At 41.0% G+C, this 19,621-nt stretch overlaps 1 protein-coding gene across 2 annotated transcripts in view; it reads left to right on the top strand.

The window, feature by feature from the left end:
- The window catches only part of DCX (doublecortin), a 111,200-nt gene extending 95,395 nt beyond the window's left edge, over nt 1-15,805 (top strand). For both annotated transcript variants that reach the window (XM_054039875.1, XM_054039876.1), the window contains exon 7: nt 1,824-15,805. In XM_054039875.1, the coding sequence (XP_053895850.1) occupies nt 1,824-1,880 (57 nt within the window). In that variant the 3' untranslated portion in view covers nt 1,881-15,805. The remainder of the gene's footprint in view (nt 1-1,823) is intronic.
- The last annotated feature ends 3,816 nt before the right edge of the window (nt 15,806-19,621 follow it).

The following is a 19,621-nucleotide window of genomic DNA, read 5'->3' as shown; positions in this document are numbered from 1 at the left end:
TGGCCCCTGGTTTGGGACAGTGGAGTCATACCAGCTGAGCAGGACTTCTCAGAGATCCCTACACCTTAGACATACATAATATCCAGTGAAGCTGGGGAAGCATGAGCTGGAGACTAGCGTCTGAAAATCTTGGCACTTTGCATATTTCAGTCAGATCCTTAATGTTATTGTAACGTACATTCTTACGATGAAATGAGCATGTTCAGCATGGACTTCTAGGGCCTGACTTCACTGAAGTCAATGAAAAGGCTCCCATTGGGCTTTGGATTAGGTCCTTAATACCAAATTTTTAGCCAGGCTGAGTCCGGTCTTTGAATTTGCATTCTCACTTTTTCACATGCAACTGACTGTGGCTGCCAAAGTGTGTGTGAATCAATTTAGTGCATACAAAAGGGCATTTCCCTGTACATCTGGGTGTTAGTACACACTAAACAAGTGCACAGTCTCTTCTGCTGGTACAGTCGGATGACTGTGCAAAGTGCAAGGCGTAGGCTTCAAAAGTAGCTCTTAGCGATTCCTATAGAATGCCTGATCTTTAATAGTGCTGTACGAACACTTCCTCAATCACATAATCCCTGTAGAAAATACCTCTTGCTGGGGAAAGTAGCAGGGGTTAAGTAACAACCAGTCACTTGTCTCATGGGGGCAGCTCCTGGCCCACAGCCTGCACACAGCAGTTGTTCATGTATTTTTCAGGTGTTTAAGGTTCCCTTTTATACCTCCGTAATCAACAATATGAAAATACTTCTCAAATATTGTAGGGGTTGGGGTCCCTCCCCCAGGCTTATAACTAAAATTATAAACTCACCTTGTTTAATGTTTTATTTATGTTTGTTGCCTAGTTGGCTCTGGACCATTCTAGTGAATTCCCATAGAAAATTTACAATTGACGGTGATTACTGAGAGCAGAGCTGATCAACAACAGGCTTCTCTACTGAATTAACCGTAGACATGAATATAATCTTTCATGTGTCATTGGTTTGTTTCTAGTGCTTGATAAAGAGCTTTATCTTTCCCTTTTATCTGTTCTCTTAGAGAAATCCCCCATCCCAACCAATGTTTTGAGGTTTGAGGTGTGTATCGAACCCCTCCTCCCCCCGTAAAATTCTTTGTGCTTTGCTGTGTTTTGATAATAGCCCCTCTGTGGGGTTATAACACAGCATTCAGTAAGGAACAAGGAGAGCTTTAGCCTTCTTTAGTGATAGTTTGCATACATGGATCCATATGGGACCTTTTAAGAGGTGGGACCAGATCGAAGCCTAAAATAGGAACTTTGGAGTTCATATCCAGAGCCAGAGCCAGATGTGGTAGTCTGGACTAATTTTTAAAGCCATCTAATTGTTCATGTATAATTATTATGGGCTTGAAGTAAAGACCATCTGATAGAGCATGTAATAGCCCCCTCAACTCTCTAGAGACAGCTGTTCTAGAGAAGTTGCATAGGGGCAGCTGTCAAATAAAGGTAAGACTCTTTATTCTGGACCTAGGTTCAAGCTGACCTGGATCACAAAAGATTCTATTGATTCATGCAAAATCTATCACAGATTGACACTGAGTGAGAAGTGGCTAAAGGTTCTTCTCAAATTACCACTGCCTTTTGTTAATGAGATCTTCCTGCTCCACCATGCATGTAATCTGCCATGGTTTCAGTCCTGAACTCCTTAGACAATAGGTTTGTCCATTTGTAGTCCCATGAAGAAGACTTCAGCCTTGTTCACAGGAAGTGGTACTCCACTGAATTGAATCATAGAGCTGTCTCCTTACTATAAGATTAAGTTGGAAACTGATTGTGGGAGTTAACACTTTCTTCTTTCTTCTTACAGGACTTGTACCTGCCTCTGTCCTTGGATGACTCTGATTCCCTTGGAGATTCCATGTAAAGGAACACAATGTTAATTGTCCTTAGTACAAGCTATGTTTAAAATACAGTACAGTACTTCTGCCAAAAGAAGCAGATAGATGACTGGTACTTTCAAATCAAAGGACACAACGTTATATGTCATTTTTTTTCTGTGATTTTTCCTCCGTGCCACAAATCGACACCTATCAACTAATAGGGATAGAGTGATACCATCCTTCTGAGTAATTATATAGGGATGTAAAATTGCCAGCAATCTGACACCAATGATCTCATGCATTTCCCTTTTACTTCAATGTTTTTCTTCTGCTCTAAGTTCTTGAGTTTACTATTGACTGCAGAAAAGTTGACAGTTCCCACTAGAAATACATAAATAAATCTTTCACTGATCAATTCTAAAGCTAAAAGAAAACAAATACTAATCTCCACCTTTTCAAAATGCTGATGAATGCTAGCAGCTCTTTCAAAGCAGATCTGCTTCTAATTTTGCATCCCTGGTTTTAGCACCTGCATGCTGTCTAGCACCAATTTCTGTTGCTGAAGGGTAGGGAGAGAGATGACTTGTTGCTCTGGTAAAAGATGCTTAAGATGCCAGCAGAATGTGAAACAAAGGAGTTTGGTCAAGATTCAGAAATGCTGCATAAAATGCTAAGTAAAGTTTTTATAGCACAGTGATTACATTATAAATTTATGTATTGGGTCATTTTCTAATAAATAAGCAAAGATATATATACATGTCAGCTGAGTGGTGAACCAGATTTCTCATGTACCCAAAGATAATGCTGGCTGATATCAAGTTATTATACCTGCCATATGGTATCTCTCTATCTCTGCTTATAATATTAATGCCTTGTAAACAGCCAACACTGAAAACACTGTGAGAATTTGTTTTCAGGTCTGACACCTTTAGGTCGCTTTTTGTAGCAAGAAACCAATACACTTTTTATAAAAAAAAAAACAAAAAAACTTGTATCTGTGTTTTGGGAGTAAGTATTCAAGCTCCTTTTTTATAAAAGCTGGTGATTTTCTTTTGTTTAAAAAACACATTCAGAAAAATTTACAAAAAAAAAAAGCCAATTGCAAAACAGTAATAACTGTGTTTAGAAATCATGTCATCACTGCCAAACAGAAGAGAAGTCAATTCAAAATAATGAATGTTTTGATAATTTTTTTGTAATGTTTAAACTTGCATTTTTGGTCTATACAATTCAATACCCCTAACTATGGTCAGAGGCTCTAATTATATTACAAATGGAATTTTGTGATATTCAAAGACGGTATTTTAAGAAACTCATATCGGGGGGGAAAACAAACTGTTATGGAATTTAGAGAAACCTTTCACTTTTATTAATTACTAATGACTCCTGCAGGATGCAAAGTTTATGTATTTACAAAATGCTGGTGGTTTTTACTACGCTTAGGCTTTACTGGCATAGGTTAGTTCAGTGAACCTGACTACTACAAAACTTTACCTGGGTACAGTACATGCAAATAAACCTTTTGTTGTTGTTGTTTTTGCTTTTATTTTAACTTTGTTTCAGCAGATATGCAGATTATTTTATGTCCTTGCAATCCCTGGTCATTAGAATGAATTATGAAGTTGTGATATTGGATGCTACACGAATGCTTGGCAATAGGATGACACCGTTTTGTTCCTTCATCTGTGCCAGAATGCCATTCCATATTTTTTGTTTTTTTCCATTGCTACCATTAACACTCTGTACTGGGTGCATCTTTTATGATGTGTATAATGCAAGGTGTTTTTTTTAAAAAAAGAAAAAAGAGCTGCATGTGAGATGATCCAAAACAAACATTGGAGTTACCCAGAGGTTTGAGTTATTTTGCACCAAATTTGCACCTACAGTCTTGAGCCCACAATTATTTGCACCCACAATTTTGCATGAGAAATCATTTGTTCCCACAAAAAACTTAATTTAAATGTGTAACCCTCTGACCACGTTGAGGTTAAGCGCTCATTTGACCTATTGTATTAAGATATTTGACTTCAATGCAGACGGACGAGGGTTCATGCTCTTTCCTGGTTAGAGCTTCTTGTTGGGGAAGGACAGTTTTGTGAACAAAGCACAGGAGTGTTGTCAGGCGATCTTAGTTCAGCCCTTGGCTCTGCCAGATTTCGTGTATGAACTGGAGCAGGTCTCTTAGTTTCTTGGTGCCTCAATATATTTATCTGTAAAATGAAGATAATAACTGCTCTATTTGACAGGGGCTTGTGAGGCCGAATGTCCATTAATGTTTGTAAAGTGCTTTCAGACCCACTGATGGAAGGTGCTTCATAACTGCAAGGTTTTACTATTTGTGGACACAAACCTGGTTATTTTAGGGGCTGATGGTTGGGTGTATGATCAAGTGGATGCTATTTTAGAGACCATCCTTGAAAATATGGCTCTTTAAGTTTAAAGGCATCATAGAACAAATTATTTATGCCAACACTACTACTGACTACAGCCTGTGTTACACTGAGAAGTCAAATTTACCTTTGGCCCAATGGAAACTGGCTTCCTCTTATCTTCTCTGTTAGGAATCTTGAAGATCCCCACCACCAGTTTTCCCCCAGGGCCTTCCTAAAGGCTCTGAATGGTAGCCACCATCCTATCTGTTAAAGATGACTGAGCAGTTCTGCAGTGACAATGATGCTTCTTAATGAGGCAGAGGAGTGGTCACTTGAGTGACACAAGACGCTCCCACCACATCCATGGTCTGAGTGTCTTGCCACTCATCTCCCAATCCCTGTCAGTTTAGGAGGCAAGAGACTAGCACCGAAAAATAAATCTGGGACTTCCTTATAGCAGTTCAGAACACTTATCAATAGCTCACTGGGAAATCCAAGTCTCTTATATCCATAAGCAGATATGAGTCATATTACTGACAGCAGTACTGTACGGTGCTTTAAGATGCATCAGAAAACTCAGTTTGTCTTCTCCAGGATCTGTCAAAATCAGTTTGCATGAGACAAAGCAGGAACCCAAAAACTGAATGGAATTTTGGGCAACCTACTATGTGGGTAGCTTGAGCAGAAGTAGATACTTTTCCATCTGCCATGAACAGTGCTTAGATAATTAAAAAACAAACAAAAAAACCCTGCTAGTGGAACTTTCTAAAGAACTGTTACAGGCATTCTTTGTGAATTGCACTTAACGTGACATGTCTAAGAACTTGATCCTGCAAATACTCACTCATGGGAGGAGTTTTGCATGCTCAAGCACCACTCACATGAGGAAGGGTTCTTCAGGACTGAGCCCGATGATCGTTTTTGAGCACACACTGCCTCAGCAAGGGAATTTACAGAGGCCTAATAGAAGAAAGCATTTTCTTCAGAGGGAAAATAATAGCCATTCAGTTGAGCAAAAGCCACAAGTAAAACAGGGTAAGAGGTCACACTCCCAGGTTTAAGATGCATTTCTCCAGGTAGAGATACCTGGACTATAGGTAGAGATCAGTGAGCATTTCAGAGGTAACACATAGTTAGTCTGTATGAATGCTGATATTGCATGAGTACTTGTACAGAAATGCATGTGGATTAGCGTCCATATGGTGCTAGGTTTTTTCCAGAATCCCTGGAATATAAAAAGAAAAGAATTATAGACAGTATACTAGTAATTTCAATATATAGGTGGCCCTGATTCAGGAAAGCATGTATGCATGTGCTTATTTATAAGCATGTGCTTAAATTCCATTTACTTCAGTGGGACTTAAGCACATGCTTAAGTGCTGTTCTGAATTGCGATGAATTCTGAATTACTTGTAGCATACTACTGCAGCAATTCCAGTCAAATTGAGTTACTTGGAGCATACTATAGTAATGCCATGATAAACTTCAGCGTTCACTTCTAATTTTTTTCTTCTTTTACAAACACACAAAACTCCTCAGGATATAAGGATTTGCCATATTCTATTATAAAAGCGCGGTCTGATTTCCCATATGAGGCTGTTTTAAGTGTTTTCAGAGACTGAGTCACTATGATCAAATTGTTTAGAAACGATACATGAAGGAATCGTAAGCATGGTGTATTACATAGCTCTATCTGTAATTTACACTGTGCCTGGTCTATTTCAGTGTCTATACATATTGGACAGTATGTATGCATATTTCAAGGCATATCCACATTAAGGAGGATTAGAGCAATGTCAGTGCCAGTTTTGTGTGTAGAAGATCAGGCCCACAGAGTATTGCATCAAATTATAGATCCTTCTGAAACTTTTTGTTAATATCTGAATCCTAAAGTGTATGGACCAGCCACTTTGCTAGTGTGAATTGTGGAGCTACACCAGCTCTACCACCAGAGCAGATAATCTAGTCTCCAATTTACGTGCATGAAGCCCCTAAGGTAGACTTGAAAGATTTCAGTGACTTGGTTTTAATTTGGCACATTTTTTGTGATGGGATGTCAGACTTCCTTCTGTCCTAAAAGTGTCCACGTTCCTAATCTCTGTACATTGAGTGTTGCCTTTTCCAGGGCTAGGAGCTCTATCTGTGTTACCTTCTGTGAGATCAGAAAAAGTAGTTTAGCTCAGATGCCACATCACTCTTTCACTGTGATCTGTGTGTCTCTCACAAACCACCGGCTGTGGTTTAGCCTTGTTTCAGTCTTACAATTTTTGAATGGGAAAAAGGGAGAGGGAAGGTGCGCAACCAAGCAATGTTACAAATAAGTTATTTTTAATACGGAAAAGGTGATGTAAAAAGTATGTTCGCCTTTAATATTATTAAATATAGGACCTCTTACATGATGTTTTGGTGGCTGCTCCTTGTTGTCTTTGACCTTAGAAATGACATCCTGCTACATCATGTGGTAGCTCCTGACTTTGCTCTTTTCGGGCCATACAATATCCTTGCTTACATGCAACTCCATTGACAGGCATCAGTGGAAGTCACATTCTCTATTCAAGGGTACAGTATGACCCTTAAAGTTCAATCTTGCTTCCTTTAATGTCAATAAGAGTTTTGACATTTACTTCAATGGGAGCATGATAGGGTCCTTATATCTATCCTTCACCCACTGAAGTCAACGGGAGAGATGCCATTAACTTCAATAGGAGCAGGATCCACCCTTACAGAAAATAAATAAGGAAATAAAAAACAGGCAAGTGAAATACATGGAAATATAGTATAGCCACAGAGGAATCTGAACGTGCACATGGTGTAGTCTCCCCATGTATTAACAATCAAATGTAGGTAAGAGGGAACAAACTAGTTTCTTTCTTTAAATGGTGATTTTACACGTGTTTTGAAATTGATGAATATTCAAGTTATTTTTCCAGTTGTGGATCCAATATTAAAGCTGGTGGGAAGTTGCTTTTCAGGCTCTGTGATGTCATCTGTATTTGGGAGCTAGAGGGCTCACGGTGTTTGCAAATGAGACAGAACTTTTCACCACTAAGTCTACATTGAGATTTAAGCCAATACAAAGAGCCAGGTGTGTTTGCAGTGGGGCACAAGCTTTATTAGTGATAACCTTGAAACGATACAGCTAGCACTAAGTCTGTGTGTAGTGAGACCAACTTGATTAACTTCTTAAGTGCCTTCCAGCACATCTTCCCTGTTTGGGTTTCAGAAACACTTGCTAATATTGAAAACCCCAATAAGGTGTAAGTGTGAACTGGCAGCCAAGGTACGCTACCTGAATCTGGAGTCTGCGGAGATGATTATTCTGCTTCATATTTATTCAGCTGGGTCTGGGTTAGCACACTGTGAAAATGATGGTCTAGTTTATCACAGATTCATTCTGCCTGGTGGCACTGATGCCCTCTCACAGCATGTCCATGGATTTGAGGAGGCCTTCTCAGTGGTGGGTCAGGATTGAGATGAAGCTGAATCCTGTTTCTCTGAAGGCAGCCTGCTGGGCGTGTGTTAGATAGGATTGGAGGGTTCTTGCTGCTCCAGTCATGGATCCTGTTGTTGGGTCTTCTTGCTCCCCACCGTTTCCCACTCCCACTTTTCTCCTGGCCTTAGCTCTGGTTTATCTTGTAACATGTGTCTTCAGTTGTAAAGCTGGGTGTGGGATTCCTATAACTCTGCGTTTTTCTCTGAACACTTTAAGATCTGGCCATTCAGAATTTGATTGATGGGTCTGGTAAAGAAATCTCCATCTTCCGATCCGTTGTGCTGGCAAAACACCACATGCTAATGGTGTAGCTCTATGTGCTAAGAGACCCTAATGTGGTTCTTGAGCCTTTTTTCCTTAGAGCTTTTATTGTAACAACTGCTCTTTCAGGTTCCCCATTTGGGGCAGGAAATGAGGACCATTAGTTGTTTGGTTAAGGTCACAAGGTCTGGTTCTTATTTAAAGTAAGACTATTTTACACGGCTCTTAGAGTGAGAGTAAACTACACTTGTACCCATTGTGACGGCCTTTTGCACGGCCAACGTGGTGTAAGGTGACCTTAGGGTAAATGAGCCTCAAGCCCATATTCTTAGCCCAGTGGATAGAGCACTGGACTGAGATTCAGCAGACCTGGCTTCTATTCCCAGCTCTTCCATGGGCCTGCTGGGTGACCTTAGGCAAGTCACTTCTCCTCTTGAGCCTCAGTTTCTGCATGATGGAAAGGGCTGTAGAAGAGCTAGGGATTCTTTTTATTTATTATGTAATGAAGTCCGCAAACTGCACTGGAGCGAACCCACGGTCCATTATCCTTGGCAAAAGTTTCCAGAACTCATTATCACGTGAACATGGTTTTTAATCTGTTCACCCCGTGTGTGGATGAGTTTGCAGGCAGATTAGCCTCTTTCGCATATTGTGAATGGGAAGCTACTGCTACTCTCCTGGTGGTGGTGTTTAAGTTACATAGGTCGGTGTTTATCGGCTGCCTTTGTCTTTCTCTCAGCTCTCTGCTCTAATTGACACTAGCTTCTTTTGCACAAATTACACAGCTTTCCACCAAGTCCATTTTGACTGTCCTGGACACCGGACTATTTGATGTGCTCTTGTGCTGCACTTCATTACTTCTTTGTGAGCTTAACGGATCTTTCCCAGCCTTTCCTCTCTTTGATCTTCTGGTTTGATGAGCCTCTGTCCTTTTAAGAGCAGACCGTCCACTATATCGATGCCTCATTTGTACTGCCAGTATTGTAGGAGCTGTTCAGGGATTGCTCCCTTTCTTAGCCTGCCTGTCTCTGCCTATCTGCTTAAGTATCGGCAAGTCCTAGGACCTTTGTTGTGCTTGCTCAGTTTGGACTGGGTCGCTGGGAAGCTTTGACTTATCTGGTCTCTGTACAGCTTGAGTTCTATTAAAAATTCTTCTTTCATCACCGGGCTATGTGAGGAAACGCTGGAGAGAGCATCTGCCCACACAAGGCTTATCCTGGGAATGTGCAGTACTGTGTAGTTGAAGAGAAGTCAGTGCGGGTGGAATCTCAGTGTTTAGAAGGGTGGCTCATGCTGGATCTTCAACCACAGCAAGGAGCTCCAGACAGGAGATTGTCATAAGCAAGGGAGACTGAAGAACAGACGAAGAAAGATAAAGGAATAATGACACTAGACTGTGCTTTCCCACTCATAATGTGGACCCAATTCTGGCAATGGGGTGGAAATTGTCCACATCACTTCTGGCTCTCTCAAAACTCTTGGCGAGCCCAGTCAATCCAACAGAAACGCCAGAACATCATTTCATGGTGACACCTAGGGCAATGACCCAGACCCACAGCCAGGTCCCAAACTCCTGCTTCTGGGCAGAAAGATATTCGCATGCTAACCAGTGTTTGCCTGTTTGGGGCCCATTTGTGCTACTAACCAAAATTTGGGCCCTGCATTTGTAAACAAGGAGCAAGCTTCATCTCTGGAACTCTGGTGATTTCAAGGGCTTCACGCCAAGCAGACGTGGGCCGGTTGTTGAAGTGTTACTGGTTTTGGAGCCATTTATTGCTAAATCTCTTCCTGGGAAAGGATTGTCTTTCATCTTTTTTCTTAACATCTGTAGCAGGGCTCACCTATTCCTGCTTCTGCTCTCTAGCACAGTGAACAGGAACTCAAAATTCGTCAGCCAGTTTTAAAACTCCCTCAGGTTTGACAGTTTGCAGTGGAACAGTTGCAGCAGGAGGATCCCTAAAGGGAATTAACACTAGCACTTTTCAGTCTGACAACTGAAAAAGAAAGTTGGCAGCATTAGAGAAAGATGCAGTGATGGTCAAAGTTCTGGGAAACAAAGAAAGGAGACTCATTTCCGAGGGGGCTAGCAGGGAGTATTTGTTAGGAAGTGTTTACTGAGCGGTGGGATATGAGTGGGAACTTCATCATAATACCAGATCAAATGGAAAGGAATGCATAAGACAGAGTGGTGGAAATGTCAGTCTTTGACACGTGCAGAAATAGAAATAACGAGGGTAGAGAAACCAAGAATAATAAACAAAAGGGAAAGCCTTGGGTAGCTGAGCATCTACAGCTCGGCTCTGGGCTGAAAGCCAGCAGGGGGTCCATGGCTGTGAGTTGTTCAAGTGCTCCATCGATGCCTAAACTGGATTGCAGCCTATCCGTGGTGACAATTAGTGTCCCGCTCCCCATCACAGAAATAAGGTCATATTTGGCCACGGGCAGAAGAACTTGATTTAAAATTCCTTTCCTCCCCCGTCCCTCTGTTCCGCTGGCACATGAAAGTCTGCAACATCCTTGAAAGGGGGGGGGGGGAACTGCATCCCTTTGTCGAGTGACAGCCCAGCCTGTGGTTTTGTTTTATTTTTATTTTTATCCCTTTGCATTGGACTAGAAATAGAAATGCAGCAGCACCGCCTGGTTCCCGGAAGGACAGGCTGGGTACTTGGGAGAGGGAAATTGCAAGAGATGCAAAAAAGGGTAATAAGGGCATGTCAGATCCTTCCCCAGGGAACCCAGCAAACTCTGGCAAAACATAGGCAGAGCAGGCCACTCTAGTCAGGAAAGAGCCACCACATCCTCCTGAGGGAAGAGAATCTAGTTTTATTATCTTGTAAAGCCGCGCAGAACAGAACCACTGAGGTCTTTGACCTGCTGCTGGTCTTGATCACTGAGACACTGGCCACACATGCAAATAGTTCAGCTCACCTGCACTGACCCCTTTCACCAGGAAATGCGAATTTATATAGAGTCAGATTCTGCAATGCTTATTCACACTGAGCAGTGCCTTACTGCATAAAGAGTCTCACTAATTTCATTAGAGCCGCTGGAGGAGCAAGGCAGTCCTCAGTGAGGTTGGGATGGTATAATCTTGCCCATGGCTTCCTGCGGTCAGTCTGTCACAGGAACTTCAGTATCAATGTTAATTTTTCTGCAGTGATTTATTTGTTGGGGGGGAGGGGTGTCTTATGTGGGAGCAATTTGTTCCAATTTCATTATTTTACAGACAGTTTCTCTTTCCCTTTCTCTTGAATAGAAGCATTTTATTCCATTAGTAATCCCATTGGCTCCAATGGCACCACTTCTGGAGTCGGGTGCTTTTCTACCTGTGCCAAGGTATCCGAATCTTGCCCATATAAAGTGGGAGTCCCCTTTTGTGAAGCTTCTGGTGGAATTGCTGTCTCGTTGTTGAGTTTCAAGCCGTTGCCCCGTTGTTGTGTTGGGAAGAAAGGGACAGAGCCTTTCAATCACACAGGTGTCCATACTGGCCAGGCCTGGTTGTAGTTTCTTGGCTTAAAAAAGAAGAAGAACGTAAACGAAAGTGAGTTTCAAAATGTGTTGGGTACTAGATATTTCCTGGCATACTGATATCCCTTTTAAATAGCTGTCTTCCTCGGCATTCATCATTGTTGTAGCAAAACACCCGGAGTTACAGCTATTGCACCTAATACATTCAGGAGAAAGCATGGCTAGAAGGAAGAATGTGCACATAGGACCAAATTTGCAGCTGGTGTAACTCCTTTAATTTCAACAGAGTTACAGCATTTAACCCTCACAGCCAGGTCCAGTTACTTACTCAGGTAAAACTCCCCTGGATTTCAGTGGGAGAGTTGCTGGTTTTTTTGAACAAAGATTACAGGATTTTGTGTAGGAGATTCTACAGTAAGGACACAATATAACACTTGACCATATGAAACCCAGCAGAGTAGATTCTCTGCTGGCACAAAGGGATAAAAACTCCATTAAAGTAAATGGAGCTGAGTCCATTTATGCAAGCACAGATGTTGGTCCTATGTTTCAAAGACTGGTTGCTGTAAACAATCCCTATTGTGAATATTTAATTGTGGGGTCAATTTCCAGGATTATTTTATCAGAATTCATGTTGGAAACTCCAGATTCCAGATAGATTCCCTGCATGCATCTGTAATACGTGAATCTTAAATGTTATGTATTGGTTTTATTGTGGCTAGTGATGAGGCAGCTGAAGTGGTTCCATTCGGTTAAGCATCCGTCTGAAGGTCAGGCTGGGAATCTCAGAAAATCAGCCCTCTCGTGAAGGAAAGCTGAATCTACTGAAGGCCTGATCCACCATTGACAGGAATTGGGGGCCCAAAGGGTTTGCAGGATGGGAAATAGCCTCTCTCCCACTATTTCTATTCCCAGTCCTAGCTGCAGCCAAGAAGAATGGAGGTTTATGGGTTTGTTGGTTTGTTTTTTTAAAAAAGAAAAGGTGTTTTCTTTTAACCGGATGTTTTTGAACATAAGAAAGAACATTCAGATTTGTTTCATTTTAAGTTGTGGGGTAAACTCGAGGCTGGTTCTGATTTTATCCAAACTGGTTGGTCCATCTCTATTTGCAGCCAATAATTCCTTTAGTTTTATGCAATAAAAGGTTATTGTCTTCTTTCAAAGAGTTGTTTAAACATTTCAGATATCCCAGAGCTGGCTCTCTGACCACGTAGCAGGACTCAGTCTCGGTAGTGCTCAATCTGCAAGAAGACTTTTGGGATTTGCCATGATGATGATGATGATGATGATGAGAGCAGAATGGTTCATCTGGCACATGCAGTCGTAACTGGATATGCTGGCAGCAGTAGGTAGAGAGGGACCTGAAGCTGGTCCTGAAAATCCTTACACTTCAGGGATGCCCATATCCAGAGCCAAACTAAAGAGATGACTCCTGTCTCTATAATGGGCCAAACTGAAATAATCTATCTGGGTACCTCTGAACATTGAGGAAGTCCAGATTCAGATCAAAATTTCAAGTTTTAGGCTGAGTTCTAGGCCTGTATAGGTTTCCTCTGACAAATTTACAGCCATGTCTTATTTGTAAAATTCCACCATAGCTGCTTTTCTGCCTCTGTTACTAACTGTAGGATAGCAGTCATGGATGGGTCAATATTCCATTTGACATGCAGGTGGCAGTCTAAATATAGCGGGATTTCAGCCTCCCTCACGTTATGCACCCAGAAATGTCTCTGGGGTACTTGCAAAACAGTACATCTTTAACAGGTTCTTTTTCTTTTCTTTGCTATGGAAACTCCTTCAGATTTAGAGTAATGTCTAATAATGTGTCCGTTTGAAAAGAAGAATGTCTAGGGAAATAATTGCACTGTTAATCAATTGGTGTATAACATGAAGCAGAAGTATTGAATGTAAGAACAAGAAAGCCTATGAGTAATTACAGTACATGCTGGATTCAGACGTGTAAATTGTTGTTAGTTCACTTGTCATTTAAACTGCATGTGATCCAAGCAAATTTCTCACTGTGGCACTGCTAGTACGGGTGCGGTTGTCAGTTTAGAAGGCAATTTGAGGCCTCTTAGGAAGAGGAAACCTGTCTAGTTGAATCTCCTTCTATGCTGATACAATTTGGAAGTCAAAGACATGCTTTTCACTTCTTGGTGCCCTGTATCTTATAACACTGCATAGCCTAGAAGCACAAGAAAAGAGAACCAGCTGGATGTCTTTGTTGTTACTAGCATTTGCCTATTTTCTTAATCACAAGCTAAAATAAGCCACTCTCACCACGTTCTTCATGCCCCTATTATCTGAAGAACGCGTATTGCCTTCATTCTTTACCCTGAACTTTGCAGTGCTTCGGTAGGCTGCAATTCTGTTGAGAAATAAATTGTGCTAAGGGAGGTGTGCAGCTGAATTGGAACCTGATCATTGATTACTGTCATGTCATGTATTGATTTTGTATCATTTCATCATTAATAACAAAGCTGCAATATAATATAACCGAGAGGCCGTAATGTATTTTCTGTTGTCATTCAGATGGGGGATGGGAGGATGGGGGAAGAAAGGGCTGAGTTTAAAGTTTAGCAGGCATACTTTAGACTCTCTGTACATAACCTTCAAGGACATAACAGTTGTAGGGATTGAGTTGTATTTTGCTAGCCTGGTAAGCTTCTTTTTGTTTTGTTTAAATAGTGATGTATTTAACTAATGACATGTTGTACAAAGCATTGTTAATTTAATGGATGTTTTGATTTTCCTAGAACAGATCCATATAACATTTCATTTTGGCAAGAACTTTTCATAAGCCAGCACCAGTATTGCACACAGCATTAAGTTGACTAGTTATGCTTTTTTTGTGGGGGGAGAGGGATTTTTTTTCTTTGGACAAATAGCATTACCCATTGTTAACTTACTGCTTGGGGCTATATCTTGAATTTCCTTTTAAAATGAAATTTAATGTAAAGTTGCCTGTGAGGGATATGAACAAGCAAGAGGCTATGCCAAAATGTCTCAGTTGTATCATCTTGTAATATATTGCAGCTTTATGCCAATGATTCCTTGCTTATCTGTACACGGTACATGCATGTTTTGAACTAATTCTGCATTCTCCATTTGTGGTGAGTTATTTAGCATTTTTACCACCTTTTGTGCCATTCAACTTGTACAGAAAACATTTTTATTGATGTTTTAAAGGGTAAAAAAAAAAAAAAAATCTGCTCCATAGCTGTAAGTAGAACTCGATTACTTAGCTAACAGATGTAAATTAGTGGTCGTAGTATTAGAAACGCTAGGTTGCTAGTGAACAAGCTTTTGAGAGTAAATGCATGGTATTGTACATCTCATTTCTTAATTCATTCTTCCTTTACCTCTGAAAAGAAGATTCTCTCTCTCTCTCTCTCTCTCTCTCTCTCTCTCTCTCTCTCTCTCTCTCTCTCTTTCTGTCTTTCTCTCTGTCTCCCACTCTCTCATGGTTGTAAGTTACAGATTTGGGCATAAGTAAAATAATATACAACAAAGTTTGAAAAGCAGTTGTCAACAGGCTCTCCTGAGTATGTGTTACGTATCAAAGAACAATGCCTTTGGAACTCTGAATAGACACTGAACTTTAAAGTAAAACAGATAAAGATCAGTCACATATTGTCTTTGATTGAACTGTACAATTAGTTAAATATTCACAAGATCATATCATTAGTAAAAGCTGTGATCTTATTTACCCATTTCAACAGAGGCGTTAGGCATGTGATGTATTTGCAAATCATTATGCCACATACATGTCTGTTTTTAATGGATGTCGTCCCATAGGTCTGGAATTGCAGAGTTTGCATATGCTCTTTGATTTTACTGAATATTCAGTGGAAGGTCGGGGGATGAAATTGTGTTAGCGGTTCTGAAAACATCTCCTCCTCTTCCACATTCCCAGACTCTGATTTCAATTTACAGGGTTTCTTTGGTAGTTGTGCCTCCGTTTGCAACAGAGGACATACAACATTAAAAGTTTGGAAAATATGGGGTCACTTACAAAGATGGGGTCTGTAAGAAACAAAGGAAACAGACATGAACAACTCCCCCAAAACCTACCAATCCTAGATCCGTGGGTCTATCCCTCATGCCTCTTCTCTCTTAGCAGTATTTCCTTTTGTTAGAAGACTTAACGTTCTAGCCCAAATTTCCATTTTTGTGAGGTGTTGTGAACTGTTTTTACTACTTGTAATAATCATCCCAGATCTGATAATACTTGTAATGCAATGCCATGCAGCAGAGAACCTGTCCACTTTCTAGCTTTTGCTCTCAATATTTGTTATTCATTCTTTTCTCATCTAAATGTACATTTGCAAGATGTGTGTAATGTCACTTTCAAAAATAAAATTTGGTTTCAATATTTAGGCTGAGAAAATCTTTTGCTTCTTTTTTATTTGGCCTGATAAATATGCTGAAAACAGATATGAGTAGTTTTAGCTGTTCCCAGTCTTGCCCAAATTAATCCCATTTGTATTTGCACGAAAGGAAAATGAGATGGGGAAGGGATCTTGACAGTAGTGAAATCATGAAAAGATCCTGATACGCGTGATGGAAAAAGTGACGTGCAGATGACCCCAATGAAGTCAAAGATTTGCACCAGGTTCAAAACTGTGCTAAACTTGACCCATGGATTGAAATCTCGCCTGGGCAGTGGCCAGCATAAAGCCTGTGCGCCACCTAAGTCTCACTTTAGCCCTGTGTTGAGGGGTTTAGTGGGACGTGAGTGGTTTGTAGGGTTTGCGGTGGCTCTCTGCACAGGGCTGACTTTTACCCATAGCAAATAAGGTCCAAGTTCTTCTCTCACAGCTACATTAGTGGGAGCACAGTGAAGTCAATGACATTCTTAACTGTAAGCCCTTAGAAATGTTAAGAGGGTATAATCCTTCTCGTTCAGTTATACAGTGCAAGCTATTTTCCTATTTATTTTCTGGTCAGATCTGCAAAATTAAAGCTGAATGCGTTGACTCTGCTTGGCCCTTATCATTGGATGCAGAAACTTGAATTTTCCTCCATGAAGAGCTCAAATTCTTTTCAATATGCTCAGAAGGAGGCCTTTGTCCTTTTTCCTGTAGTCGCCTTACCATAAACCAGAGAGAGCCAACATACTCAACCCTCTCTGTCCAGGTCCCATTAGCAAGCGATGCAGGGGCTGATTATTGGCATCCATTAGTCATTAACAGGCTGTGCTTGGACAAGCTAAAAACAGAGCATACAGTACATTATTGTTTTCAATGAAAGACCAAGTTAAAAATCTGTGATTCCCATAATGAAACCAGGAGAAGAAAAGCCCCAGTAGAGCAGCATGCATTTGAACGTGCGTAAGCTGAAGGCAGTGCAGACACAAACAAAAAAGTAGAACAAATTCTTTAGAAATTATTCTGCATTCATCTTCATTGTAGCCCCAAAGCGAACACAGCACCCCTGCGACTGGAGAGGTTTTAACGGGCCACTTCACCTTGAATAGTCCCTTGAAAACTACTTATACTAAACAGTCTATTCCACCTTGTATTTAACAGTAACACTTTGAGTCAGTTTCCCAGATCTGAAGAAGAGCTAGAGGTAAGCTCAAAAGCTTCTCTCTTACCAGCAGAAGTTTGGTTCAATGAAAGATATTAGCTCACCAACCTTGTCTCTCTATGGAAACTAAGGGCCTTCTTCAGGAACGACAAGGTTTAAAACTCTGTCCCCTCCCTGTATGTTATGTGTGGCTATATCAGCTGCTCTAAACAGTGAAAAGTATACCGCAAGTTGCCGCATAGTGAATCTGCCACACACCGGCTTGCTGAGCAGTAACATCCCATGAGGAGCCAGTTATGGTGCGGTGCAAGTCCCAGAGAGCGGGCTAACTTACTAACAGCAACGGGATGTTACTGCTCAGATGTGTGCTGCAGATTCACACTGCCGCTTGCAGTAATGTGTAGACAAGCTCGCAGAGGAGATATGATATTGGGACAATATGGTATTTGGCTAATAAGGACCATTGCTGGAAAACAATGGGCCTGATTTTGCTCACACACCTGTAAACTCTGCTGACGTACATGAAATTACTCTTGATTTAGATCAACGTAAGTGAGCGTAGAATACTGCCTTCAAAGTTCAGTATTCCCACTAACTCTGCATGGATCAATATATAGACACAATTCACTTTCGGTTTCCCTCTTTCATCATAGCAGTGAAAATACATGTATTAACTTCTGGACGCGTTATACCCAAGTACACTGTCCATTTTCTGTTTCTGTTGTATGGACTGAAACAAAACGTCTGATCTGTTTGGAAAGCGCTTGGTTGGTCTCTTGACCTAATCTCCACTTGATGCTCAGCCCTTGCTTGCTGTGCAAATCTGGTTCTAATCAAATGAAACATACTTTTTCCTGTCAGGCTTGTCAGCTGCAAATAATCCAAGGATTCTGCGGTTCCTGGCTTTGAATCCCAGCCCAAAATGTGGCAGACAGCTATGTAGGGTATTAGAACATTTATCTTATGCTGCTCTGTGAAATGTGGAAGACAGTTGCAAAGTAAGCTATGAATTGCTCTGTAATAAAGTGATCTTTATCTTGCTTTTTCCCTAAATAAGACACTTCTAACAGAGAGAGGGCCTGCAAATCTAGAATTACTTGTACAGCATCTAAAGTTCCTCCTAAAATCTCACTTCCACTGCTTGCCTTCCACCACTAGCCATCTGCATCTCCTCCCATGCCAGCTCCGTAAATCAATAGATGCCCGTCTTCAAAGGTGTAGTTTTGTGTTCACCCAACTTGCACATGACCCTTATCACAACTCCAAGGGTTGCACATTAGCAAATCCTGTCTGTGCAGAAGTGCACGCTTGAAAATCTAGCCCCATAGTATAATATAAAACCAACGTCACAATAAATAAACACTGTACTGCAATAAGTAAATAAAACAGCAAGAACCCTGGAACCAACAAAAACTATTTAGGATCTAATCCTGCAGCCATTGAAGTCAATGGCAAAACTTCCATTCACTTAAAAGTTGTAGAATCAATGGCCTTACCCTGCAACTGTAATCATGTGAGAAATCCATATGTACATATTCAGTGCCACTGAACTGAAGTCAGGACTCTTTGCATGAGCAAGGATTGCAAGATGAGGCTCCAAAGTGAGAATGTAAACTGTTTGGGGGCAGGTATCATGTCTTATACAGTATGTTTTTTAATCACCATGCACACCTATGGCATTGTAACAACAGGAATCATTCACAGTGATCTGTGTTTCCTATTCTGTCTGTGGCAAGCTCTAAACCACTGATACTGTAAAGATTCCCATTAATTGCACTTTTCCCAACACTGTCATGAATACTACCTTGTTTGTCAAAAAATGGCAAATATAGAAAGGACGCACAAGTTTGCCGCGATTTTCCTTTTGGTTCATAGTGCAGTGCACGAAGTGTGTCCAACACAGCTTCCTGCTTTAGGGGCCAACTCAGCAGGGTGCTGAGTGTGTTCACCTCCCATTGATTGCAAAGGGCGCTAAGCATTTTCCAAAAGATCTGCAGCTGTGCACAGACTAAGCATTAATCAATAATAAAGCAAGAAGCTATGGTTTATTCCACATATAATCCAACCCAGTTGCCTCACAGTCCCAATCAATGGGACAATTTGGAAGCATAACGCCTTCAGGAAGGCACCTTTCTCTGAGTGAAAGTCATCCCAGTGCAGAGGGCCAGCATGAAGAGAATTTCAATCTGTATGATTTTTCCTGCCCGCCAAGACTAAATATCAAGTTCAACTCCAAACGTTTTAGCCGGTTTCTGATGGTGGTTTATCTACCGTTGTCAGGAATGTTGCATTCAGTTAGGCCACTTGCAAGAAGTGAGGTTGCAATAAATGAGATAGATATTAAATTATGCTAAATGAATTACTACTATCCTTGTCATGGAATCCTGTTTATTTTAAGCAGAGATATTCCCACAGTTGTTACACCCAAGCAAATGTTGGGAACCCAACACCTGCTTTGGACAGATTTAAATTGTTTCTTCTAACAACTGTGTTCTGAGTGTGTCATCTTCTAATTTAAGTGTTTTGAGTGCACTGTTAATATCAGCAGGAGAAATGGGGAAGTGCCATTCAGCTGGTAAAACAACAAGTATTCATCTAGTCACCCTGAGAGTGATAGCTAGAAACTGTTTGCAGAACACAGCCAAGGAGAAGTATGTCA

The sequence above is a fragment of the Malaclemys terrapin genome, chromosome 9 (assembly GCF_027887155.1).
Source record: "Malaclemys terrapin pileata isolate rMalTer1 chromosome 9, rMalTer1.hap1, whole genome shotgun sequence".
NCBI lineage: Eukaryota > Metazoa > Chordata > Testudines > Emydidae > Malaclemys > Malaclemys terrapin.
The sequence above is the reverse complement of the archived record's forward strand: the minus strand, read 5'-3'. Positions and strand labels throughout refer to the sequence as shown.